The sequence below is a fragment of the Myripristis murdjan genome, chromosome 15 (genome assembly GCF_902150065.1).
Source record: "Myripristis murdjan chromosome 15, fMyrMur1.1, whole genome shotgun sequence".
Taxonomy (NCBI): Eukaryota; Metazoa; Chordata; class Actinopteri; order Holocentriformes; family Holocentridae; genus Myripristis; species Myripristis murdjan.
Genome location: NC_043994.1, coordinates 23,384,554 through 23,412,403, shown reverse-complemented (window position 1 = coordinate 23,412,403; position 27,850 = coordinate 23,384,554). Strand labels below are relative to the sequence as shown.

The window sequence follows — 27,850 nt, the reverse complement described above, 5'->3', positions numbered from 1 at the left end:
AAATACTAAAGATGGTAGCACGTCACTCAATCACAATTGCCTGATTTGACTATTCACAGTTAAAAAGGCAATGACATGGGCTATGACACTATGACATTCTGATCACCAGCTTACACGATTGGCCGCTGCAGCATGACGTTGGATTGCTTTCCGGTAGAAGTTGATACTGATTCAACTTTTTTTTTTTTTTTTTTTTGCTGAACTTCATGTGATTCGTACTGCCACAGGGTAAAAACACTACCCCCATTCAGATAAATTAATTCAGTCTGAATGCAGCCTAAGTCAGTGTTGTTTTCAATTTGACAAATTCCCATAAATATGGGAAGCAAACGACAGATAGGGCTCTCGCCTTGTTGGTCGCAATTCTACTGCCCGGGAGCATTTCAGTATTATATGATAACTGCAGAGTGCGGCATCTCTTTTTAAACTCTATCCATTTCTGGCTGTTGTCAACCTCTTTTTTGATTTTTCATTTACCAGGGGCAACTACTATTCATGGGACAAAATTATGTTGCAAAAACAAGGAAGTTCAGAAATCTGATGTTGATGACCAGTGACCGTGAGAAGTTCAGCTTTGGTCAGCTTTTTTTCATCCAACAAATTTGTTGTCATCAGTTTGGCCGCTCAGCTCTGTAGAAAATTAACTGACCTCCTGTGACTTGTTGATCATGTTGCTCAGAGTGGACGGACGGTTATGCTCAAGTGTATTGCCTCACATGTGTTTAGTGAGTTTTAATTGTTTCAGAACATCAGTCGGAACAAAGAGACAAAGAGATCTCAACAATAAGTATAAAGTTAGATAATGGTGGCATGGCCAGATGTTAGTTTAAGCTGTGCAAGTGTCATGGTGTCCATAGGCGCACACATCAGCAAGCTGACTTGAGCAGGTTTTAAGCAGCTGCGAGCTTAGGATTACAGTGGCTTAGATCCTTTGACCTCAGCCTCCCTCCAAAGCAGTGAATCATTCAATTGAAATACATTCAGCTGACTTTTATTCAAAAAGAAAAGAATTTCTGCTTATCTCCCACCTCCTCTCCTTCCCCCACCCCTTCCTTCCTTTGGATTCTCAAATTCCTCTAAATGAAAAATGATTCTTTCTTGGTATTTTGTACAACAGACAGTCCCATTTTGCTCCGCCCCCCCCACCTCAGTGTGAAGGAAATGAGTTGTGGGGGCAGATTCCTCTCACACAGAGATCTCAGTAATCGTGTGGCTGCGTGTCACCAGTGCACTACAGTGACAGCAGCTTTTAATTAATCCCATGTCCCATCACCCTGGCCTGCCCACTGGTGGCTCCCCCCTCAAACTTTTTTGTCTTCACTTTCTGTGTGTGTGCATGTGTATGTGCCTGTGTGTGTGTGTGTGTGTGTGTACTTGTGTTTGTGTCGTATATCTCTAAGTGCAGTCTCTCAACCCATTTCAACGTTGTGTGCATAGCTTGTATAGCTACAGGCTGACACTCCTGTCACTTTTCCATTCGTCTGAGAGCGGGAGATAGCCAGCTAACTGCGTTCACGCCTTTAAACCCTCTGATTTAAGCTCCGCCAGCTCTGTCTGAGTTTGGTAACTCTGAGTGAGACGCCACACGAAATGTTAACCACCCTTTGTGGTGTTTGACCAAAACGTCGCAAAATCTTTGTTGCACTGCAGAGAATCTGTGTGTGTGTGGGGGGAAATTAATGAGAGGCCTTGAAGTGACGGAGCTTTCCGGTGGCGACAGCTTATATTTACACTCTTAAAAAGATGCTGACCGTGCTGAATTCAGCACTTACTGGAGAAGTCCCAGAACATGGCTACTGATAGGTTTAAGTGCATGTGTTGAGGTGTTGAGAAACTCTTGTCTTAGTGAGAGAAAGCCATGCTGCTCCACTCTGGAAAGATGGACTACGGTCTGGCCTGAAGGTCAGGCTGTTAAAATGGTAATGTCAGACCTGCTGAGGCAGAGGTCTGTCCTACTCACTCTTCTTCCTTAGGAGACATCATGGGAAAAAACAATGTCAGACTTGGTAGCGGGAGAATCGAAACCTCAGCCTGTAATTGATATAATTTATATCGGCCTTCCTGTTACATCAGTGTTATTTACTGATCTTGCTTGTGGCATTGCTGTTTGATGGTCAGCAAGGAATGCTTCCTGTCATTACTGATGAGCTGATAACACCGGGTTACTGCATTGTTTCTGCGTTTCCCCTGAAAGCAAAGTGAACAAGACAGCAGCAAACGAACACTGCGGATACCGACCTTGGCTCACTATTCAGTATGACTTGGCTGTAGCAGGCATTAGGTTAGCAAAGCGGGCTAAACTTGCATGCGATTAGGCTGTCAACATCTGAAAATAATGAGCTGCAGACAGAGCCACATTGGCATGCAAATACTGTACTGACATTTAAAGCTGGCTTAACACAAATGAGAGAAGAGAACAGATCGAAGAGGAGGTTTGGCCTCCCAGTGCAGAGTTGCAGATCTGCTGGGGGTAATAGACAAGTTGGACCCCTCAGAATCGTCAGGAATGAAATAATTATTCCCCTGCATCAGACTTCATGGACAAATGGGGCTGAGGGTCGATTAAGTTCTGAGGGGGACGTGGTGTTGATCTCATAAAGGGCATCAGGAGATGTATGGCCTCTTACAAGATCATTTAAACCACTTAATGGAGAACAGGAATTAATGGCTGCCATAGAGCCGAGTCAATTATATAGATATTTTCATAACGTATTGTGTATAATTCATAGTGTAATGGCACAGACACCGATTAGCCCCTCTGCTTTTGTTTTTGTTACGGCCTATTTTAAATGAGATTATTGACTGTATTTTGGGGTACTGAGTAAGTCACTGTCCTCATACAGTGATATAGATGCATTGTCATTGTTGTCATTGTGTGCCATTGCAGGGTGGCACAGGCTTGATGGCGGTGGCGCTTGTTAATTTGTATTAATGTCAGGTAATTTAGAGTTGCGATGGATGTATGTGCATGCTCTGTGCTCTCAGGCAAAAAATTGGATTCATTAAGAAGACGGAGGAGCTGGTTAGGTTTTTGGGCCCTGTGGTTTCAGGTCACTGAGTAATGTGAAGAGATGGAGAGGGTCCTGGCCTGGAGGATGGGGGCTGGTCACAGACAGAGGGGAGAGGACAACACCCCCACATGAGAGCACATCACTCACTCTGACACATCTCCCACCGGACACGCTGTTTTCACCCCTCCTCTCTTTTACAGCTAGAACAGACTGTGCTTGTGACTGAGAGCAACAAAGTCACAAGATGATCTTGGGACAGTTGTGTGAGGATGGGAGGCAATAGCTATTGGGTTATTCTGCTCTTGTGCATATCAATGAATGTGATTGTCCTTTTTGTGTCACTAAGATGTGTGGGCCATGTGTTGAATCCTTGGCTCCACCCCACTGTGCCTTTCTCTCGAGCCATCTTTTATCATATACACACGGCCAAGCGAGCACACAAAAAGACACACTCGCACTCTCACAGCCAGTGCAGACAATCCTCACATTACCTTTCGTGCACACACACACACACACACACACACACACTCACAAGCATACTTGCACACGCAGGCAACATGAGACTTGCGAAATGCAGTCTGAACCAATTGATGTTGTGGTGTCACATTTTAAACTGTGTCCTTTGCCTAACCCTAGGGATGTCACTTTTCCTAAGTCACTCTCTTTGTTGGAAGGTGTGAAATGTGCAGGAACAGGTCTCTTGTTTATGGGGATGCTTTTGAAGAGCCCTGTCCAATCAACACTAACACATATTTTCATGCAGGCCACACACACACACACACACACACACACACACACACACACACACACACACACACACAACTGTGTTTGGATTTGAACATGAAACAGAACACTCCCCTTTACCATTTAAAGAGCAGCAAAGCAAACATAGGAATGAATCACAGACACCTCACATACTGTGTTTGTAATGCCTTGACCTGCACGATATCAACAACTTTCTCACACATTCTGTCTCTCTCATACACGTTCTCAAACACACACACACACACACACACACACACACACACACACACAAGAAGACTTTGAGTTACTGGCATGAGTACAAACACTGTGGTAGGCCCTGAGCCTTGGTTTGGCTTCTGACCTCAGCAACACTCAGCATTTAGAAGCCATTAAATAAGAGGCCTGTTTGATGTGCAAGATGTGTGCAACAGGATACAGGGGAGAGGGAAAAAACAAGTGCCTCATCAAGCAAAGGCTTTTATTTTGGTTTTGAAAGTAGGATTGTTGTTGGCATACTGTTCTAAATGAACCATGACATATTTGCAGTTAAAGAGCACAGTTTTTAGAACAACAATGGGCTTTTTGCACTCGACTCAATTCTTTTCAGTAAATATAGTCATTATGCGTAGCCTTTGCATCATTGTTGACTACTATACATTTTTATCATTAAGTAGTATGTGACCAGACTATTTAACTTTGCCTTAACATTAATGAGTCCATTAATGCAGCCATATTGCTGTAATGATTTATATTCAGTTGCCCCACTGTTACAGCCAGGCCATTTCTCTCATTGTGTTAGATTTTATGAAGTCACACTAGCCTAGTATGCTTAATCAAGTTGATAAACCATCTCACTGGTAATTAACTAATGAAGAACAAAAAGTCAAATTGGCCCTCTCTGTATCAACTCACAGGCTAATGCTGTAAGCCTTTTTATGGTTCAGAGGACAATTAAGTCATTAGCCAAACACCTAACCTTTTCCTTGTATTTCCCCTCCATTTTTCCTGGCGTCCCTGATATGAATGCCCTCTGATGGATGCCAGGGGGTCTCTCCTGAACAGAGCATGGTTACAGGGGACAGGTTGCCTACTGGAGCCCCTGATAGACAGGAAGGTTGTGCACAGAGATACATTCATTTTTCACCTCCTTGAGATCCTTGAACTGAGTTTGACCTGACCTTATTGACCTCTAATCAGTCATAGGGTCGCATTGCCTTTGCCTTTTGATCCCACTAATGGTACCGATGGAGAACTACCATGGTCGGCTACTGGCCATGATGAGGTCATGCAGGGGAGCTTTGATACTGGCATCTATAGGAATGCAAATGTGACCGGCTGCCTGACCAGTACATTACAATGGGAATAACAGCAGCCGGGGGCAGACAGTGCAGCTGCCCCCATTAGTTTTAATCACTGAGCTACATAAAAGACAAAATGTAATTAGGCTCTGTGTGTGTCACATAGGAGAAAAATGCATGCAGCACCTTGTGTTGTTTGATGACTTATCTGACCTCAGTGAGAAATGTGTAAGTGATTAAGGAATTGTTTAAAGGGAGAGATAAGTCAAAGGTCATGTGAGATGAGTGAGGTCACACAGGGTCATCAGCAGTCTGGGTCATCAATTTTGTGTCATACTTGGATTGCCCAGAATGTCACACAAAGCTGCTCTCTAGAGTTACTCATTGGTTTTCTCAGAGGAATCTGACCCAATTCACAATAACAATAGTATTCCCTTTTCAGCAGATTGAGCTAAACTGTAATTTATCATACAAGTGATTGAATATTTGAGTGCGGCTTGCTCATTCCCAGAGCTTTTAAGTGCTCACAAACTTCAGTCACTACTTGAGCATGTGGGTAAACCCATACAAGCCTATCAATAATACATAGTTTGGAGAACAGAAGGTAGCCTAAAAGGTTGCTGTCTTAGCTAATGAAATTGCAGTAATCTCATCGGTACACTGTTTTTGGAGTCTTTCCAGCCCCAAAATAGCCCTTGAGTGATAGGAGAAAGTTCGGACATATGGACCTTGTGCTTAGGCAATAGAGCAGTGTCAATTTTTCAACAGTTTCAAAGCTGCCTCATTCATCAGAGTGAGGAACTGATGCAATAAAACCAGACAACTTCCTTGCATACAGATTTTCAGCTTGGCTGACATAAGTGATCAGAAAGCTTTGGGGTTTTTTATTAGCAGTTTAATTTACTGAAATATTAAACATAACTGTGGTTGGTTGTTTTTCATTAAATTGCTTTTTTTGGGAGCGTCTGCAGAGGGCCATGATTCAAAGTGTGATTATTGTCAAACGTGAACAATACACAACTTATTTTATACTGTACAAAGGGTAATAAAGAAAGAATCGACAGCAATCCAAGGTTTTTATCATTTGACTTTCTTCTTTCCCATATTTTCTGACACAAAATTAGACTGAGGTTGAACACTCAAAAAACTCAATAAAAATATTGACAGCACTCATATGGAAGCTATTACTATTCACTATTCTAAAACCAAACCGTCTGTTTGCTTTAATTCCAAGTTAATCTGATATATTTAGTCCACAGGGCAGCGTTAGTGTATACTTAAGGTTTGGATCTCTTGTGCAGCTTTTAGCGGCTCCCGTTACTGTAATTAAAGCTTTCACTGTGTCAAGAGCTTGTGGGTGTGTAAATGTGGGTATCTGATATGGTTTTGTGATGCACATGTGTATGTGCTTTTGTGTAAGGGCATGGTCATTGCCAGTGTCTTGTGAGTGTGACCTGGCATGCATCAATGTTACGTTAGCCTTAATGACATATTCTCTTTGTTTCTATTTATGAAATGCTCTAATTGACTATATTTTAAGTGTTTCAGCATGTGTACCTATTTGGGGGCGCTTGCTTGAGTGAACTGCAACCATGTTATTAAGTGTGTTACTTGGAGCAGTGTATATATACTTCGTCCTCTGCAGGGACTGGCATCCCCAGCAGGGTCTGCCTGTACCACCCTCCATATGGTGGCTCGTCATTAGTTTTCTGTTGCCCCGGTGCCTCGGAGGCTCATCCAACCCTAGAGTCCAATCTCTCCACAGGCCTAATTCTACTCTACTGTGATATTTCCCTCTCTGGCCAATCGGATAAGTCACACATGGCTTCACCACACGAAAGAACAACACCAGCCTGAAGCAGATGTTGCACTGTAGACTGCCCATGGAGTGGAAAACTGGGTTTCAAGAACAGTATACGAGTTGCTGTTAAAGAGTTCACTATGTCTTGGAAGGGGAGATGTGTTTTTATGGCTATGAGCTAAAATCTCAGAGTTCATATCCTTGCAAAGAATGAAAATGTAGTGGGCTATGTATTTCATCTCCAAGCAAATTTAGATGGTGTGTCTAGGCAATAATTTGAGATATGAATGAATAAAACAGGCCCCTTACAGCCTACTTTTTACTCTAGGGCAGTTCACATTTGTACAAAGATAGCAGAAGTCTCCTGAGTAGATAAAAATATAAGTGAACATCACAGCAAAGTGTGCTGTGATAATAGTAGTTGAACAAAAATGGAAGTCATAAGTATTATTTTAAGTGGGGTTTGTTGTATTTGAGATAAGAGAAAACAATCATATTTTTTATCCACTTTTATTCTGTAATATGACCAATATTTTTCATATTCAAGTGTGTATGAAAAAAAGTCACTGGTTTCTTAAAAAGCTAAATACAATAAGCATTGGATCAAGGCACATACAAGACTGGCCAAAGGGCATACAATGCACTTTGGTTTTCAATTGTAAAGAACAGTTAACTTCAAATTGTGGCAACATAAAAGTGTGTTCAATTGGAAAGTAATACAAAATAATACTCATAACAAGGAATTGCTGACACTGTGGTATTCTAACAAAAGCCAACATGTTTTGCGCTGTCTTTTTTGGCCAGGTGTCTAGAATAACGCATGGTACACTGTATGTAAGAATGCCACCATTGTAGTTTGGCCTTTGTTGGCTTGTACAAATAGAGATAGTGGGGGGTCCATTGTGTCAGCCTGTCCACTATTATATTTGAGGAGCAGAGAGCTCCTAAAGGTTGGTGTGCTTTATCTGCCCTGTGCTGTGGCATCAGAAACACAGGAACCCTGTCCGGGTTGCTGTGCTGTGTTTCTGCTTCTTGCGAACAGAAATGAAAGAATTCACACACTGAACAAAGCAGAGAAATAAAGCATGGCACCTCATTTCTACTTTTTTATCCTCCATACCAGGTGAATACCAGGGTAAGCTTCTTGGTCTCTGGCACATGGAGACAGCTGCTGTCTGCTCATCCTTAAAGAGGGCAGCATGCCTGCTTTGTCTATTAGTTGATCAGCTGTGCCTTAATTTATGTCGTCATTTTTTTTGCCTTTTTGTTTTTCTGACAGCCACAAAGTTAAAAGAATGACCTGTGCTTATACTACAAGGTTTTCTAAAGTCTGATTGTTCAACACAGCAATGAAAACCCACTTTCACAGTTGACAAGTCATCATATCTCAGTAGAACACAGAGTTTCTTTTAGTTGGTCGATAACCTTAAGCAAAGGAAATACAGTACAAATTACTACAAATCCCTAAAATATAGAATTGCAGTTAGTTACAACACCCACTGATGGTTCAGTGATGGCCTGCAATTGGAACGTTCTTCCTCTTCATAAAATGTCCTTAAATATAAATTATATGGCAAATGTACAGAACATTGCTTCCTTAGTCTTATAGATCCAGTGTTTTGTAAAAGTCTAGCCACTCTGTTCAAGTCACGCACTCATCATGAATGTCCATGCGCAATATCATGAATGGGAATGGTCTGAATCTGGTATTCCACTGTCTCTGTAGCTCCTGTTGTTAATATTGTTCTCACTATGTGGGCCTTTGTACAAACTCAGGCCATTAGGGGGGAAAATTGTGTGAATCACAAACTCCTCCTTGGACACAGGCAGATGATTTATGGGTATCATTTGAAAAGAAGTCTCTCGTATTTCTAGGATGGAGTTGTCCTTCTTGGTGCCAGCCTCAGCATAGTCATCCTTCCTCCGACGACCTTTGTTGTATGTGCAGTTCCTGGAAAAGAGAGAACCATTCCTATGGACATACCAGCACACCAGCGCCAACATAATTATTGCCAATAGAGCCACAGCTCCTCCAATGATAGCGGCCAAAGGCAGACTGGAATTTTTGTAAGGCTCTTTCTCCTGCTCTCTGTTTAAAGTTGTGGTGGGGTTGTATGATTTGTGAGAGCCAGTCTCTGTCTCTATGCAAACAGGTGTCTCATCTGACAGGTAAATGTTGCTGGTCTCCATGGGAACCATGCATATCCTATAGGAAGACTCTGGCTCCAATGCAGTGAGCAGATACTCCGTTCTCTCCCCCTGCACAATGGTTTCAGTGATGGAGCCAAAGGCAGGGCTGTGCCCCAGCTTTAGCCAGCTCAGCCGTAGGGCAGTCATTGGCTGTGACACTCTCCAGGATATGTGCACTGTATCTGCACTACTTGACTTCACACTGATAGTAATGATCTTTCTGCCTGACGATGTGGTAGTGCTGTGGTAGTTCTTACCTATGTCAGCCCCTTTCACCACAGGTCTTTTAGTCACAAATGAGGGCCATTGGGGCTGAGAAGGGGGTAAAGTGTTAGAGACTGTGCTTGTCTCATATGTGGGGCCGATGTCTGTATCTGTGCAGTCAAACATGTCTGTAGATAGGTCTTTAATAGCCATGCCTTTGACCTTATCGGGACCTTGGCACATGAACCCACGTACATTCACCTTAGAAGGCAACGATCGCAGCCAGTCACGTACCCATTTCATCCTGCAAGTGCACTGCCAGGGGTTGTTGCGTAGCAGGAGCTGTGTGAGATTGTCCAGATCTTCAAACACACCTTGTGGGAGGCTGCTTAGGTTGTTACCAGATAGGTCCAGGCGATACAGCTGCCTGAGGAAGGCAAAAGCCCCAGGCGGAACGCGATTAATGTGATTATCCTGTAGCTGCAGCTTCTCCAAACTGGTCCCTGGCAGGTTAGCTGGCGGTGATGTCAGTGAGTTTCTCACTAGTGAGAGCTCAGTCAGGTTGACCAAGTTGACGAAAGCCATCTCCCCAATCCCACGGTTGTTGAGTAGGTTACCATCCAGGACTAATCGCTTGAGGTTTATGAGATCTTGCAGCGACTGCTCTGAGATGGAGGAGATGCGGTTGTCATCAAAGCGCAGCTCCTCAATGGTCATGGGTAGGCCTGAAGGGATGGTGCTTAGGTGGTTCCTGGAGAGAAAAAGCAGTCTGAGGTGGTTACTGTCCCTAAAAGCTCCCTCCTCTATGCTGACGGCTGATACAGAGTTATCATCCAGGTGCAGTTCCTCAATGTAGGGAATTTGAGCTAAAGAGGCATGGGTGATCATCCGAATGTTGTTCTCCTGAAGGTGGAGCTCTTTGACCCCAAGTGGAAGGTTAGTGGGGAACTCATCCAGGTTGTTGCAATATAGATAGATCTTCTCTACATTGGAGAGCCTGCGCAGCTCTGCAGGGATGCCTGAACTCTTAATGCGGTTGTTTTGCAGAAAAAGCACTGTAGCATCCAGCGGTATACCAGTAGGGATGGAAGTCAGGCCACGGTCATTACAGTAGATGAAGGTCCCATCACAGCGGCAGAGTGAGGGACAGGAGGCGGAGGTCACCAGGGGGTTAGCAAGACCCAGCAGCAGCCCGACCCTGATGAAGAAGAGGATAAAGGCCTTGCACTGACGCACCATCTTGAAGCTGTGTTGTCTGGCAGTCTAATCACTCAAGAGCCCCTGGGGAGGAGACACAAGGGTACATTTAATGCACAAGGCCTTTAAAGGAGAGCCAAATTCCTGTTCTCATAATTGGTGTTTGTTTGAAAACGCTGCCTGCAGCACTTTCTAGATTAAATAACTGCAGAAAGAATCAGTTTGAATCCCTCCCATTAAACTGATATAAATTGATTATTAGAATTGCCAGACATTAAAAATAAAGTGAGACAATTTTTGAGCTGAATCTGCTTGTTATAGGACTGCCTTAACATCATCTACATGGAAAACAGAAATTGCCTAAGATTACAAGTTTAGAAAATTAACTGAATCAGTAAGTGGAAGTGTGTCTTGTGGGCTCTGTGAATTTAATATGTGTGTATGAGATTTTGGCCCGGGCTTGTAAATTGTAATAGCATTGCCTAGTTATTTTACATGTTTTTGTATCTTAGGGCTGCCTTTCATTGCCACTGACCATGAAGGTGAACAAAGTCAGGCTTTGTTGATATACCATTGTGGAACCGACATACTCTTAAGCCCTGTTAGATCATTGCCCATGTCTTTCTGCATTCATATTCTACACTGAAATTGGTTCTTACGTGGTGGGAAAGAAATGTCTCACTTTACAGAATAGAAATTAGATAAAATTCTTTGGCAAATTAAGATCTGAGAACAGCAGGTTTTCTGGGTTTTTTTTGTACATTTTAGTTGTGGTTGCACTAATTTGCACACTCAAAGCAAAAGATGAAAGATGTGAGCTCCATTTATCCCTTCAGGCCTATCTTATTGATCTTTACTGTGACTGAGGAATGTTAAAAAAAAAACAAAAACATTTTTTTTAAATTTCATGTAGCAGAAAATGTCTCAAAATTCATAAACTGTGTTGTGGCAGCTTGCACTGATTTGTGCCTTGAAATTTACAATAGCAGAGAAGGCTCAAAGCAGAAGGTGTCAGCGAGTTGCCTGTCTCTTTTTTCCCTGACTATTGAAGTGTAGTTCCCTTTTAATTAGGCTAATACTGATTTATTGCTTTAATTATCCGTTCATGCCATGACCTCTCTTCCTGCACGTCTCATTAGAAATTGTAGTCTGGTCAGTGAAGCACAAAGAGGCATAACCATCTATATTTGTCATACCTGATTTATAAGATGTGGTAAATCCTTTCCAGCTCCCAAAAATCCAATCAAGCTTTCCTCTCGAATTTACTTTTATCCTCTCTGAAGAGAAATGCTTGTCCGAGGGGTTTCTGGTGATATCCTGACCTGGTCAGTGTTTGCTGAGCTGATCCTTGTTTGGACGATGACCTCCTCTGTGTTGTCAGGGGCTCATGCTTTCAATGCCTTTACCATGGCAGATAAGCCTGTAGAAAAAGCATCTCCACTCATTGACAAAGCGTGCGATCTCAGAGAATATTAAAAATCCTGATGGGTGTGGAAATCGTTGAGCTCAGCAGCCGTAACCCCAAATTAGATTTTTTTGTGTTTTATAGTGATCCGTGTGTAAGAAGGGGTTAGCTGTAGCAAAGGCTCCTTTCTGTTGTCAGGCCCAGCAGTCATGATGAGTTGACGCAAAGCTGGACTGAGCCATGCCAATCCCCTGTGCCACAGGCTCAATCCAGAACTGCTCACTTGTGTACTCCAGGTCTGCAGGTAACCCAGAATCCTCTCCTCCCTCGCTGAGCCTGTATACACATTAATCCAGGGCTCTGGTCCCTCTTCCTGGCGCAGATAACCAAAGTTCTCCTCCCCTCTAAGGAGCAAAACAGGGCAAAGTGCTTATCCTTCTGGGCCCAGCCTCCCTCACACATCTGCAGCTTGACTCATGCTGTGCCCTCCTCACACCTGGGATTTTGCTGTGAAAAATAGCCAGAGAAGCAGACAAATTTAGTACCTGCATTCAATTCTTACAAAGTAATGTGTTGCTGATGGGGCTAGAAGAGAGTAAGCTTTTCAGATTAATGAAAGCCATTTATTTTACACTGAAGTCATTTCCGTGCAAAATGTGTGAGTTATTATGTTTTCATCTTTTTGAATCAGGGAACAATTTTGAACATATCTTTCACTGTACTCCTGCACAGCTGAGGTGCTCATTTCAGTCAGTTTTTTATAGTATCAAATCTACAGTAAAATTGATGTTATTTTTGATGCAGAGAGCTCCTAAACCTTATTAAATTTACATGTACCAAGGGATTCCAGTAATTTGCTAAAATTACCCATTATGTCCTGTTTGAATGTCTTTGATATTGGACTCTGGAAACCTAGCTTATATATTACATTGTGAATTCTTGTGCAAAGAATATCCCTTCTAATTGACTCTGATTGTGCATGTTGACCTTCTACAAGCCTTTACAACCTTAAGTCTGAAAGACCACCCTTATTTTCTGTGGTGATACTAGAAAGAATGTTCACACATACAAAAGACTACAGTGATCCAGACCCTGATACAATGGCTGTGGGTGGAGCCCCTCTGTCCTGCTCAGTCCTCGCTGCTTGGTTGTGCTTTTAGCATTTAACTGAAGAACTAGCCATAAAATCAAAACATGAATGTAGTCAGCTCTGGTTTTAAAACAATGCTAGGGCAGAGTTCACAGATGAGGTCGAAACATGTGGACCCCGTAGCTTCCTCGGTTACTCCTTACTGAATTAGCGACACGCTGCTAAAGGACAGTCAAGACAGATGAGGCTCATTTAAATTTCGTATTGAGAGGGGAACGACCCTTCCATCCATGTTGCCCCTTTCTCTCCAAGGTCTTACCTTTGACCCCCCCTCTCCCTGCCTCCACCCTAGAATTATATTCTGCTAAAGCAGCTCCTGTTTGTAAAAATAGAACTTCCTTTGCCAGTGAAAATGTTAGGTTTCCTCTGACAACACAATGGCTTTACGTCCTTACATGTAACCTTCATTGTGACCTGATTGCCGTCACTGGCTTCTGTAAAACATGTAAAGGTAAATGAGGAACAAGAGGCCCAGCCATTTAACAGTTGTAGCCCATGACAAGGAGAAGATTAAGGAATTGAGGGGCTTGTAACTCGATTACAACTCCTGAGACGCTGTCTAATAATAATGCCCCCTTCCTTCTGTTCCATCTAAACACGGGCCCTTGGTCCAGTATTACATTAGTAGTAGATTAGAGTCTGGGGAAAAACACCAGATGTGACCTCTACTAACTTCTGGAATAAAGAAGGCCGACAAGGGAGGAAAAAAAAAAAAAAAACCCTCTGAAATTCCATAATAGAGTTTCAGAAAATGGCTGGATGATAGAGGGATATGTGCTGTCTGTCTGTTTAAATGAACTTTTAATGCAGCACTTAGTCAAGCTATTTCAATTTTAAATAGCCCTTTTCACCTCATTTTATAAAGTTCCTCTGCCTCTGAATACTGTTCGGTCAGTAGTCTTGATTTGAATACTTAAATCTCAGCATTACATAAAAGAAAGTAATTGTCTCTGCACTTCCGTCTATGAGAGAGCCCCGCAAGATCTAACTGCACTCACAATAATTGGCTTTTACGGTTGTGAGACAGAATGATTCTTTATACTAAACAGCCTCACATATGATATGACAAAACATTCCTGACGATTCCACCTTTCCTTCTCTTCCTACAATCCTATTACCCCAATACAACCAAGCTCGTTGCTGTTGAGATAACAGTATCTGCTTTAATGTCCAGTAGAAAGGCCAAGGGTTATGTTTTAGATGACTGATGTAAAGTAAGTCAAAAAACAAAAGCATAGCTGATCATTGTAAATATAATTAAGAAAGTAATTGCACAAATGTAGAGCTAAATGCAGAAAATGTTAAGAACTTGTCCAACAATCATCTGTTTACTATGTGTAGGTGATTTATGAGGATCCTCTCTGAACCGAGCAGATCAGGCATCCTTTACGGGGAGTGTAGTCAGCTTGAGAACCAGGCCTAGTTGTTGGCTATTCTTTTTTTTTTTTTTTTTTAATTCCACACTCATTGCATTTCAGCGGAGTGGCCCCTCTCCATTGTTCCTCACAAGGCAAACATGTGGGCCTTGTAGCCTAAACTACTAGGGGCTTTAGGAATATAAAACATTTTATTCAATCAGTTCCTATATTCTAGACAGCCCTAAGCCTTTCCCATTGCATTAACTAATAACATACATCCACACAAACATACACACTCCCCCACCACACTCACGCACAATCATTTTGAGAGACATGGCGGTTGGGTAAAACATTTTTAGTGATGGATGTCTTTCTCCATCGTTCTAATAAGCTCCGCTGGCCGCCAGGAGATTTCTCCAGCAGTCAAAGTGGCTTCTGCTTCATTTAATCTGAACTGGCAAAGTTAAATTGAGCATCCTGGTAAAATTGTGTGTGTGTACAGCTAGTTACCTTTCAGTGGACAGCGTGGGAGGCTCACACAAAGCCGGACACTGATAGCCATTGTAAGCTCAACACGCATAAGTGCACATTAGTCTGCAATAACAGGGCCCAGGACTTTGTGCCCCCCAGTCATACACTGAACGAGAAAGGTTTTGGAAAACTGAAATAGAAACAATTTCATGCCTGTCAAAAGTACTGCAGATTATAATGACTCTTAGTCCCATAAAGTACAGAATAATATTACATGGGTTGCTTTTAAGGTGGAAAGAGCTGTAGAAGTAGTAATGGCTGGCTGTTAAATTATTCATGAGACTTGAAATTAATTTTGAACCACAGTAGAGCTCTCCACTGGGAAATCAATGTTGTTTGTATCTGCTGTTGATTATTCATTCTAAATCATAATATAGCTTGAATTATGATTGATTGCAAATAGTATAGTTGTTGAAAGCTATTTTTCACATTGTAGTCTTGAAAATGTGTCACCTGACATTGCTAAAAGCTGTTTTACCCATCCCACATATTTGGATTTCAGTGAACACACAAAAGCAAAACATAAGGTAAAGGGTTGAGCTATGTTAGGATTGTGTGCTCATGCAATTACTTGTGCTAATTTTGGTTAAAGACAATCAAGCTTACCAGACATGAATGCAAAATTGAGTGCTGATTTATTTATCCTTGATCGACAAATTTGGTTTTTATGTTTTTATATTCCTAACTTTGACATCAAGGAACCCGATATGAGTTTTTGCAGGGAATATTTTTTTGTGTGTGTGACCAGAGTCCTCTAAACCTCCGGCCTGCCTCTGTTTCTCATATAGGTAAGTTGTGTGTCGAAACACCAGGCAGCGGCCTACTGTGGAGCCGAGGCACAATGGAACATTCATGGTCACATCTGAATTCACAGGCAGCACATTTTAGTTGGAGACAAAATGGGAGAAAATCTATGATAGTTTCACAGATTTGGTATGTGGCCTCCTGGTGCTGTCTTTGGATGTGCTGAACAGATGATACTTTTGCTAGCCCATTAAGAGCCGAGAGGGGTCTGCGACAGACGGGGGTCTCTCTTTTGTAACTGACTGAAAGGGGAGGTTTGTAGCAGCTGCAATGTTTTTTCCCCACTTGGGGGTGGTAGGCACTGCAAGATGAGACGTGTATGTGTGTGTCTGTTTGTGACAAGCAGACACCAAAACACGCCATGGACTGCTACTTCTCCAGAGGCCCCATGGTTCTCACCCAAGATCCCATGTTAAGCTACGTGGGGAAGCCCATCTCAGCACAGGCCGGTCACATTTAGGGATTTGCTTGCCCATCTACAGTTTTCCCTGAGTCATATTGCCTGCAAAGCATTCCAGTCTATCCTTTGTACCATGTCTTTGCCCTTCTGGAATGATTTTTACTTTGAGGCTGGAATGGATAATGAAAAATTATTTTAAGGCTCAAGAAATAAGGAAATAAAGGAAATTATAGAGCTTAGAGTCAGGCTGCAATTTGAAATGTGGGTCTTCATATTTGTGAAGGCCTGTTGTTATTACATTTCATTTAAACAGCTACTGACATAATTTGTGCTCAAACTTTTCTGGGAATGGAAATTTGCTGCCTGTAGTGACCCGGTTAGTTGTTAATCTGAAATGCAAATTCCCTCTGAAAGCAATTGACAGGGGACTTTTGCCCCAGGCAGTCATCACTGAAGACAATTGGGTCTGTCCTCATGTCTGCCATGTTTAACGGGCTATTTATTTCAAACAGACTCATCAGTGTATATGGCTGCCATTAGGTTGCTTCACAACAGGAGTCAGGTTTGCCTATAATGCTTAGTGATTTACTGACATCAGGCAATTTCTGTCAGTAATTTTGCCTCATGGTTATTTGCTCAAAGCATGGATGACCTAGACGTCTCATAAAAATGAGTGGCTATGCTAATTGGGATTAACCAATGCCCATGCCCTGGTGTTGCCATCAGGACACAAAACGCAAATACTCTGCCTAAAGAGAATCCAAAAACGCCCACTTTATTGCATTGATCTAATGGGATAAGTAACAAGCTCGCTGATGTGTAGGAATCTAATTAACGCCTTTTATTCATCAGCAACATGGGAAGAAATCTAGAATGGTGATTATGCTGTCAATCGGCCATACGAGCGGAGGGCATTATCTTACTGTAAAGCCGCGCTTTATTTCTGGGTGCCTACTAATGTGGCAGTTCATTATCACAGAGCAAATGTAAGAAATTTTAGTGAGATATCAGGATTGAATCATCGTTAATTTATGCCGTGCTATGTGCATTAAATAAGACGCTGCTTGCTGTATGAGGTGCGAAGTGGTGCATATAAAACTCCTGAATAGCAGTGCGCAGAGGACCTAGGGTAAATGACTGCGCACCTACAAAGCTTTGTGTGTGTGTGTGTGTGTGTGTGTGTTTGGGAGGGGGGTCCGCATCATCTGCAAAAAAAAAAAAAAAAAAAACTTACAAGTCCACACCGTAAATTTCACCCAGTTGGGTAAATATCAAAAAGGATTTGGGTCCATGCCGTCGACACACAAACGCCCACCGGCTGCGAGAGACGCATTTAGCGGAGTTTCCCATGGTCGCCTGTCCACGTCCAACTCCGCTCCTGCCGGATCAGCGCTGCAGTTTCAGATGCGCACCGGGGTGTCTTCCCAGGCTGGTAGACGAAGCCTAAGTCACACAGACCCTTAATCCTATTAAGTCTTTGCAAATTAGACGCTATCTCTGTTTATTTCCCCATTGGCTCGCCAGTGTCAAAATGACATGCGGCATAGCGCAAAAAGGGAGCGAAAGATGTCAAATGTCCCTGTTGCTCCCCGAGCGCTTTTCTACTGTGTTTTGACCAGTCTAGGGGCAGGGCATGGACAAGATCGAGCGACAAAATGAAGAAGAAAACAGCTTTAGATTATCAATAGAAGAGAGATCCAATGTCTCTGGTCTCTGTTACGCACAAAATAAAGAAGGACGCAGCGATGGATCGAGGTAGCAAGTTGAAAGCAAGAGATGGGCTTGAGATGGAGACGTGGATATCTGTTTGTTTAAGTCTGATTTTTATCTGACGAGCTGAACTGAGTGATTTGTAGTGGTTAAACCCGCGGAGATCTTATTTTGGTTATTTGGAATAGGGATTCACTCATGATTTTTTTTTTTTTTTTAATAAACGCATTAACGATGTTACGAGGCCTCACAACAAATGAAAACCTTTTGCGACAGGACTGAGAGTAAAAAAAAATGTGGGGAACTAATTGGACACAACCAACTAGATTATTCTGTGTGAGTTTCAGAGGATCCAAAAAAGATGAGAGCAATACATTCCACAAGACTAAATCAGCCCCCCGTCAAAAGAAACAAACCCACCAAAAAAACCAACAACGCACTTACCTCTATAATCAACCAAAATAAGAAAAAGAAAAAAGAAAGTCACAGGTATCCTCTTAAAAAACGGCTTTCACCGTTGGAAAAAATAATCCAATCCAGGTTATAGGGATTGAAACTCAGATCCAAAAAAGAGAGAGAGAGAAAAAAGCGCCACTCAAATGGCTAGAGCTATGTGTGTTTTATCTGTAGCAGCAGTGTATGTTTACTGGTGCCCCCCCTCACACACACACACACTCACATAAACATTCTGTACGCTGTGCATGGACAGAGGTGCATGGGTAGCGCTCAGTACAAATGTGGAGTTGTATCTGCCTCTAGCTCTGCTTCAATAGAGCACTGATGTCATCTGGAGGAGGGGCTTCTCTCTCTCTCTCTCTCTCTCTCTCTCTCTCTCTCTCTCTCTCCCTCTCTCTTGCCTTCCTCTGAGAAATGCACAGGAAAGGTGCAGTATTGGATGGTTACACTAGGGGGAGTGGAGGAAAGGGAAAAGACATTAAAATCCTTGTCAGATGTGTGCATTAAAGAGGAGTGAATAGTCACCGGTTGGAAACCAATGCTCACTGGCAGGAAAAAGGGACAGAAAAAAGTTGAAATGTGTGTGTGTGTGTGTGTGTGTGTGTGTGTGTGTGTGTGTGTGTGTGTGTGTGTGCTTACTGGTGGGCATGAGAGAGACATCGGGTTTATTATTGATGGCGATTTGTTTTGAGCTGGCGTGTTGTAGCTATGTTAGTTCTCCTTGACTTATTTGTGCATGTGTTAGGGATGTGTCAGGATAATTTATGATCATGTTGTCTGACATTGGTGGCTTCATTTATTAATCTCAAATATTTTTGACTTGATATCTCTTTTGGAGCCTTTCCCTTTTAAAATCTTTATCTAAATGATTAGCATTAAGTTTCAATGGAAGGGGAAAATTCTAAATCCAAATTAATTTATCAAAACAAAAACAAACAAACAAACAAACAAACAAAACACTAAGTTTATAAAATTCAGTCTAAAGCATGCAAACAAAAAGATGAATTCAATTTCTGACGTTAACACCAGACAGGCGGATTTTTATTGTTCACAGGCAATGAATATTTGATTTTTTTCAAGTGGAAATAATTTGCAAGTAATTCAGAGTTGTGCTCATTTGTAATATCTTTGTGTATGTGTGTGCACGCGTGTCTGTGTTTACATCTCTGTGTGTTCATACGCATGTGATACGGTTACAGCATGCCATCCTGTGTCTCGCTCATACACACACACCTGAGTCTTGGTGACTTTTGCTCCTTCTGCTTTCTATTTGACCCTATTTAGTGTTCTGTTTCATGTTTAAATGAAGCCAAACAGTGGGTTTGCTCCCCCAGAGGCATGGAGCAGCGATGAGTCACCCTGTTAGTGAAAGGGTTGTGCAGCACAGCTGACCCAGCCAACACTCTGTCCTGCCCTGCGTCATCTCCAGTGTTTCCCCCTCTGGCTACCTGACGAGGCACACACCATAACCCAGCACATGAGGCAACACTGGAGCAGCTCAGTTCATCCTGTTGTTGAATATTCGCCTACTGTCCAAGCCGGCGGGGCCAGCTCTAATGATCACATCTGTGTGTCAGCTTTGCTGCATGGCACGAACAAGTGTGCTGCTGCAGAATACGGGGATTCCTCTCTCACATGTCACTCTGTACTGTCATTACTAATTTTTGTTAATTGCCTCAACTATCTTGTGTCATTTAGTTGTGATTGCCTTCTGGGGTCGGCGTTCATTTTCAAAAGACACATTTTTGTTAAATCGGTGCATTTTGGCTAGCCAAAAGTTATCATGTCACCATCTGTCAAGAGAGGGCAGCTGTCAAATATTAATGAATAAATGTAAGAATAGCAAGATGAATATTTTTGTGAATGAGCTGGCCTTGATTGAAGACCAAATGATATTTTTCTATGAGTGCAGGTGAATGGACATAACTGATTTTTGAGTCTTTAGTAAATGACCACGGTTCACAACCGTCTGTGGTCTGCATCTATTAAAAGAAAAAAAGCAACACAAAACAAATAAATAAATAAATAAATAAATAAATACAAAAAGACAATCCTGTCCAGGGAAACCAAATTCATGGCACAAGTATTAGTGCAGGCCCTTTATCATCCATGACCTTGCAATCAATTACTCGTTCTTTGTTATCGTATTCTGCTATTGACAGCTCATCTACTTATGTGGGCTTCAGCTCCCAACAACTGCCATAGCTTCATCAGGCTGATGGGCACTAGACAAGAGCAAGTGTCAAAGTAACTGACCATTGCTGACCTTTCATGCCCATTTACTTTGTTAGGACAGAGGGGAGTGTTCCCGCTTCAGCCTCAGCACATCAGCACATGGTGAAGCCATGATTGTCATCTTAACTGGAGTGCCTAATTGAACAGACACTTGAGCCTGGAGCATCTGCCAAAACCTACTTAGACCTCAACTGGAGTTTTTCAGTTTTGTTTGCTTTCCAACTGGAGTGGCTCTCACTTTTGTTAGAAACAAAACGGGATTTCTATACAAAGATTACCTGCTTGTATGTTAATCATTTGGAGGCTCGCCAGTGTAAAATGAAATTTCTATTGTGTTGTAACATTCTCACTATAGCTTAATATCACGCTGCTGGGTAGTGAGTTTACCTACAGTATTGTTCTGGTCCAGATTTTATGTGCCAAAGGGTGCAGTGTGAGAAAACACTGTTGGACATCCTGACTGATGCTTGTCTCGTCTCCAGAGGGACAGTGTGGAGAAACCCGCGTCTGACCTCACACCGGCTTCCTCCCCTAAATCGACTGCAGACACATCTGTCAGCGACTGCCGAGTGACCCTCTCTCAGACATACAAAGAGCCCCACTGGAGGACGAGGGTGTCCGGTTTCTGTTATCTCAAGACCAGGGGAAATCTGTTGCTCTGCTCATCTTTTGTGAAGGGGGATAGGTGTTCCCCTCTTCTAAGGACGCATCTACTTTATCTCATCAATCTCAGTGTGTTTTGACAACAAACAGATCTTTGATGGCTCTTCATGACCCTCCTGCCTTGCCCTAGGAAAGAGGGACAGCATAACTAAGTTAATTATACCACTTTAATTAACAAAGTGGGGGCTGGAGTTCCTCTTAGCTGTAGTGACAACAAAGCTGCTGTTAAGAGTGGATGTGGTTCTAGTTGTACAGTGGACTATCCTGACCCCTGTTTTTGTCTCTCATGATAGACAGACATTTGACCAGATAATTGATCCACTCTCTGCTGTTCTCTCTACTCTTGCCATGGCCGATAGATAGCGCTTGCAGTTGGAAAGCTATGGTGTCCTACTTTCTGAATTGTCAGTCAAAACATATGCACCTAGTCTGATTGGTGCAGTATAGGGTAGGTGCTATGAATATTATTTCATCTCCCTCAGTTTTTTCCCGTTTATCTGTCACTTAAGCTTAGTGTGTGTTCACTGAAAGAGAGACAGCTTGTGTGAAACACAATAGGGCCCCAAACTGCTCAGGGGCACACAGGGGAAAAATGGAGACTGATTTCCCCTCATGTCTCTTTCTTCACTCTGGCTTGAATTCATTATTGATAGACTTTCTGGGTTCTTAACCCATGCCAAATTAAGGGGAACGTGGAAAAGGCTCCTGCCAAAACCCCCGCTTTGTTTTTCATTTACCTTCTGCTTTATTTGCATATTCATCCTCTGCAGGCAATCAGCAGCGATCTTTGCTGTAGGCCTTTCATCTCCTCTCTGCCATCCTGACAGGCAGCTTTTCAGTATCACAACAGTTTAACTAGGATTTGTGGTTGAGAGGGGCTGCTGGTTATGCTAAGGTATTCATAATTTTGAATTGCACAGGATGTAATGTGTGTGACAAGGATAGAAAGAAGAAAATGTGGTGGTTTATGGAGAAAAGTCACTGAATGGGGAAATATGGAGACGGATGTTGGTTTTTGTTGGTGTAGGTTTGCATAAATGGAAATGTGGGCATCAGCGTATTGCACTGTATGGTGAAAAAACCCAATAAGCTCAGACTAAGGAAGCTTGTTGTCACAGTACACATGTGAATGCAGAATCAGTGACATGAAACGGGGCCTTGCCATGGGCATGATCACCACTGAGCCATACAGAAAGCCACTGAGTCACTTCTTTTCTGATGCAGATCCCAGGTGTTGGGAAATAGGCTGACCCCTTCATCTCTTGGGACTAGGACGAAGAACAGAGAAAGAAAGGAGCCAACAACAACAGATACTAAAGAGGCTGACATCCTGCTGCTTAGGCCAGCCCAAGGGCCTCGGTCAGTGGTCATTGGGCCGCGTGTTTGTGGAGGAATGACAAGCCATGCAAATTGCTCCGTCGGCTGTTTTCCCCCTCGTCTTTTGTTTTCTTTGGATGTTTTCTTGGTTTCTCTTATGTCGACTGTAGAGACAGAGGAACTCAGGGATGAGCGAGTTGTAGAAGAAAAGGCTGAGGGGGGTCGGAGCTGACTTGTCAACCTCAGGACCTCCCATGGGTTAATGACCCTCCAAAACAAAGCCCTGTGATCAGATTAGATAGAGCACTCTCCCCCCACTGGACTAATCAACACAATAAAGAAGATAAAAAGATGTTATTACCATACAGTGTTTTCACAGTCCAGCATACATCTCTAATGTAGCTAATTGAAGCCTTTCATTCTCGCTTTGTAACTGGTTTACTATATTGGCACTAAATCTGTAATTAGCCAACTTAGCATCTTTTCCCCACCCTTAGTTAAATGGTAGCATCTATCTCTACAATGGCCTCCATATGCCTGTTTAAGTGCCCACTAAACCTTACAGACAAACCCGCATCTTTTTGATTCTCGCAGCATATTCCTAAAGCATATGGTTGAATTTAAAGCTTTAGCCATTTGAGATTAGCAGTTTAAGTACATTATGAAAGGGTCAGTCAGGGTTTAGAGCTCTAAGGAGAGGAAGTGAGGGCTACTGCTATCTCGTGAAACAAACAGAGCCTTTTCTGCTCCTGATAAGATAAGATAGATTATACAATTCCTCAAGGTCCTGAATGGCTCTGTTGATTGGAACACATACAGGAAGTAGGGATGTTAGGCAACAGTATTTTGGGTAAAGAGAAGGGGTATAGTCAAGGGAGGTCTAGTCACACAGAGTTGCCATCATCCTGATCAAAGCGTTCACTTATCTTTGCGAAACACTAGCGCAGACTTTGTTTTTGTGTGATCTAGATGACTTTGTTTACTCTCATGAGTCATCACATCCCAAAATTGCCCTTTTTAATAATTTCCCAGCTCTTCATTTCTTGCGCTGTTTGTTTTTCCAGAACAGATGAATGACTGCTAGGAAAGTACAAAAGCAGTGTGAGATTTTTATAGGTTCATGTGCTTCAAAGCAAAGTTGATACCATCAGCACTCTCTGATAACTTTTTACAGACTCTTCAGTCACTTGGCTAAAATTTATTCTCATTATCCAGTTTATGCCTTGGATATGATTTCCTACTTCAGTCGGCATCATTATATTGTCACCTGAAGCAAGGTAGAAATATTTTGGTTTTGGTTACTGATTTTGCAAAGGTGTCTTAGGTCATGTAGGCTAGGCTTACATTTTATTTTCAAAATGTAAAGTGAAGTGAAGCAAAAGTCAAAGTAAATGGAGAGAAATACTCAAGTATAGAAGAAATTCCTAAAAAAAAAATACAAAACAAAACAAAACAAAACAAAACAAAACAAAACAAAACAAAACAAAACAAAACAGTAGTTGGCTAACTATGTACTTAGTTTAACACCACTATTTAATTGCAAATGAATAAATACAGGTCTGTATATATTTTCACAAGTGAATTTTAATCTTCAGAGACGCCAGCTGCTGCATTGGTATCATTTTCAGAAAGCTTCGGTTTCTCCATCTACATGAAGATACCAGGCCGGTGTTTACATGCAGTGGAGACTATTTCTGAAAAGCTCCTCTTTTGTGGGTGGAAAATGCCGGCTTAGTGTTGACAGAGGGCCAAAACGGAGGGGAAAAAAAATGCGTTTTCAAATTTACCTGGCTTAGCAAGGACATGGGCTTACCTTTAAACTGAGGAATTGGCGCCACTTAGTTGGCATTAGAGTCAATCTGAAGGTGTTTTCAGGAAACACCTCCAGCCACCTTAACAAGGAGGTGTCTATCTCTCACCGTCTGACACCAGCCCTGTGGCACTCATTCTGAGTGATTTGGATATCAGATGTCCTCTTCCTCTTCAGCCAGGGGCCACATTCAAAGGGAGCCTGAAGAAAGTGATGATTGGGGGAATAAAAGAACCGGTTGAGATGAGGGGCATGTTTGTGACTCCCATGAAAGCATGCACAGACTGCCCGCCCACCTATTAGCCTGTGAGTGTGAGGTGCTTGTGGTGGAGCTGTGAATGACATACTGTAGTTAGAACCAGGGGTAACTGGAGTAGGCTCTCTTTATCCCACTCTTGTCACTGGGGTGTTTCTGTGGTTGACCCTCAGCAGGAACAGGGGGCGGTGCGTGTGTTACAACGGCAGCGATGGGATGGTGGTGGGAAAGGGCAGTGAGTTGATGCGGATTCAGTGCTATGCTGGAAATGTTTACGTTCTGCACAGTTTCGTGTTACATGCTCTTCGTCCACATCTGTATGAAAAACGGTAAAAGAAAAAAACAAAGTAAGGGACCTCAGTTGCTCCTTTTTTATGGGCTCATTTTATGTACATAGTGTTATGGTATCCATCCCTCAAAATTCATTACCATAAATGGATCTTCAGCACTTGTGCATACAGTATTGCATACGTATATGTACATGAAATCCCTGTGATTCTTTGAAATATTTCTGTGTAAATATTTCAGTGAGACAAGGAGAGATTTTAGTGCATTTTAATGAAAGGGGCCCGGGTCTGCGAGCAGCATTTTTCTTCTTAATGTATCATAGCCTTAAAGTATACCTTTCTATCCACCAATCTCACAAATGAACAATAAAGACAAAGCTGTGATATTTCACAGGCCAGTAAGAACTCCTTTAAGTTGACCCATCAAAGACAACCAGTAAAAGGTAAAGGAAGTCAACCAACAAATCGCTGCAAGAGGAGATGGGTATATGTGTTGGGTAAATAGAAGCAGTACCATTATAACCAACATCAATCACACCAGCAATAACAGAGATGAGTATTTATACCTAGCGATAGGGAAAAAGAGTGAGGGAATGGGGGCAGAAGCTGCCAGACTTTGTCAGCCGCTGATGCTGTCTCAATGTTCGTGTGAAAATGGCTGCGATTTGAAATGGAAATGGTCCCTTTCTCTGGCGGATGTTATTGGTGAACAGTCTCTCTCCGTTGATTGAATCGTGGCTGCCTACATCCAGTTTCTGCACAGAATTGCAATAGGCTCTCAAAAAAAGCATTCTTCGCTTTGTAAAGGTCAGTCTTAATGCAGAAAATGCCAACATTTCCTATTTTGAGGCGTTCATCACATCATTTGCACATCTGGCCACATTTCTGTATATTTTTTCCTCCATCTGTTAGTTTTGATCATTTGAATAGTTTTCAGTGCATATTTTCCTGTAGCCACACATTGTTGTATCTGTGTTCTTCCATCCATGTACCTGATTTTATGAGCAGCTGCCACAATAGGACATTTGTTTCTAACCTGTAAATTTATCAGCAAAGACACTTTACTTTTTAATTTTGTGCTCTAGACATGTTCTCTTGTTGTAATTGGTTGTTGTATGGCATTTAATCTCTGTATTTTTCTATTCTTATCTATATCTTTCTCTCTGCTGCTGCAATGACCCAATTTCCCGACTGTGATCATTAAAGTTTCATTATCATTATCATCAACATTTCTCTTATCGACTCCCATCACCTCGATATCTGTAAAGCCGTGGATTTAAGGAGATACTTACATCACGTGGCCTGTTTTAACACTGTTCCAATGTTGTTTCACTGAGTTTTGTGTTGAATTCTTTTTCCGAGTTTGTTAAAGTTGAGCCAGAATTCTGCCAAGTACATTAAAGTTCTCTGTGCTCTACAGCAGCCGCCCCCAGCTCTCCCAGGAAAGGAAAACCCCAGAGGAGGCTCCATTTAACCCCTAAGGATTAGTGCTCATGCCTACTTTAGCATTGGTAAAAGGGAAAACGTCTCAGCACATTGAGTCAATAGGGATTCAGGCCCGCTCTACTGGCTTCCCACACAAACGGACAAAGGAAAAAAAAATGCTGGAGCTTCAGCTCCAACTTGAGCAGGGCTAGATCTTAGCCCAGCCTGCTTTACCCATTGCCCCTCCACTGCCTTCACCCTACATTACCAGACCAGATGCACAAGGCTATAATCCTAACAACATATTCAAAGCTAGTACCTGTAGCTTGCCTTGAATATTTTGGCCGCATCAGTTGGTCCACTTAAAGCGGAAGGGAGATTTGTTATTGTAGTTTTTTTCTGATATCAGTAGAGTATAAAAAAGGACACACTTGTTGTATTTGTTTGCTGGTGTGTTTGGACAGTGTTTACCCCCGGCCTTCTTTAATCCTTTATGCTGAGCTGACTTGACTCTGCCTAAGAAAAAAAAAAAAGAAAGAATGAAAAAAAGGAAGAAAAAGCCTGGCAGTGCTTCTTTATGAGGTTGTTTTCTCTCCCTCTCTGTCTCTCCATCTCTCACTGAGTACAAACACATATTTCATATTCCCCGCATGTCTCTTTGTACTACTGTATATCGGAGAACATTGTTGTCCTTCTTTTAAGTTGTTTTCTGTCCTGCTGTGTGCAGCATTAGAGCCGGTGTTGGTCGAAAGGAGTGCTGTGGAAAAGACAGTCTGGTTCGTGGAGGGCGTGGCCTGTCTAACAGGAGTCCCTGGCAGTGTGAGGCTCTGTCTGTTGACTCAAGTCCTCCGTTGACATTCCCCTGTGTTTGTCTAGGCTTTCATCATGGCTCCGTTCAAACAAGCGCCAGCAACTGATAAAACACATGCTCTCACTAACTCACAGTAAGACACACACACACACACACACACACACACACATGCATACACATACACAGACACAGGGGCAGACTTTGATTTGGCAGCATAGCAACAGGTGAGGTCCAAGCAGGAGTCATGGCCAGCAGCTGTACCGCATGTGTTCACAACATTACTTCCAGCAGTTTAATAAAAAAGTCAAAGTATCTTGCAGTAAGAGTACAACAACCAGCTATGCATAATGCTGAGTGATATCTGTCTCCCAGCGGTGTCTCCCCCTGCCAGAACATAGTAGATGGATGAGTTTGCTTGTCATGTTGATTCTGGAGAATGCTGAGAGTAAAATACTAGAGGATGGTTATGGGTTTCACTCTCTATGGCAAACAGCTGTGTTTTTACATTTGGCCCCATTACTCTGTTCTGTACATTTTTCTTATCACAGTTGGAAAGTTGGAGTCACAGCCATAAAACAAGGCAATTGTCTGCCAGCCACCCAGCCAGGAAGAGCGGCCTCTCCTGGTGTGGATTACTTGTCTCGTCTCCTGTGTGGATGGTTTCTTGGCCCACCAAATTTCACGCCTCTGCCGATGCCACAGAGGTGCAGCAGGAGGAGCAGGGGACTATGTGGTTTCGGGTAGTCGGGTGGTAGCAGGAGGAGTGTGGACCAAGAGTGGCGTCACA

General features: G+C 42.5%; 2 protein-coding genes across 2 annotated transcripts in view; one reads left to right on the top strand and one right to left on the bottom strand.

Annotated features, from left to right (window-relative positions):
* Positions 1–27,850, top strand: part of macrod2 (mono-ADP ribosylhydrolase 2) — a 430,410-nt gene that overhangs the window by 69,053 nt on the left and 333,507 nt on the right. The window lies entirely within an intron of this gene.
* flrt3 (fibronectin leucine rich transmembrane 3) lies at positions 7,364–18,537 on the bottom strand. The gene is made up of 3 exons (XM_030070311.1): positions 18,248–18,537; positions 11,642–12,357; positions 7,364–10,529 (listed from the first exon to the last, which is right to left on the bottom strand). Exon 3 carries the CDS (start codon positions 10,485–10,487, stop codon positions 8,535–8,537), a length of 1,953 nt encoding a protein of 650 aa, XP_029926171.1. The 5' UTR covers positions 10,488–10,529; positions 11,642–12,357; positions 18,248–18,537; the 3' UTR covers positions 7,364–8,534.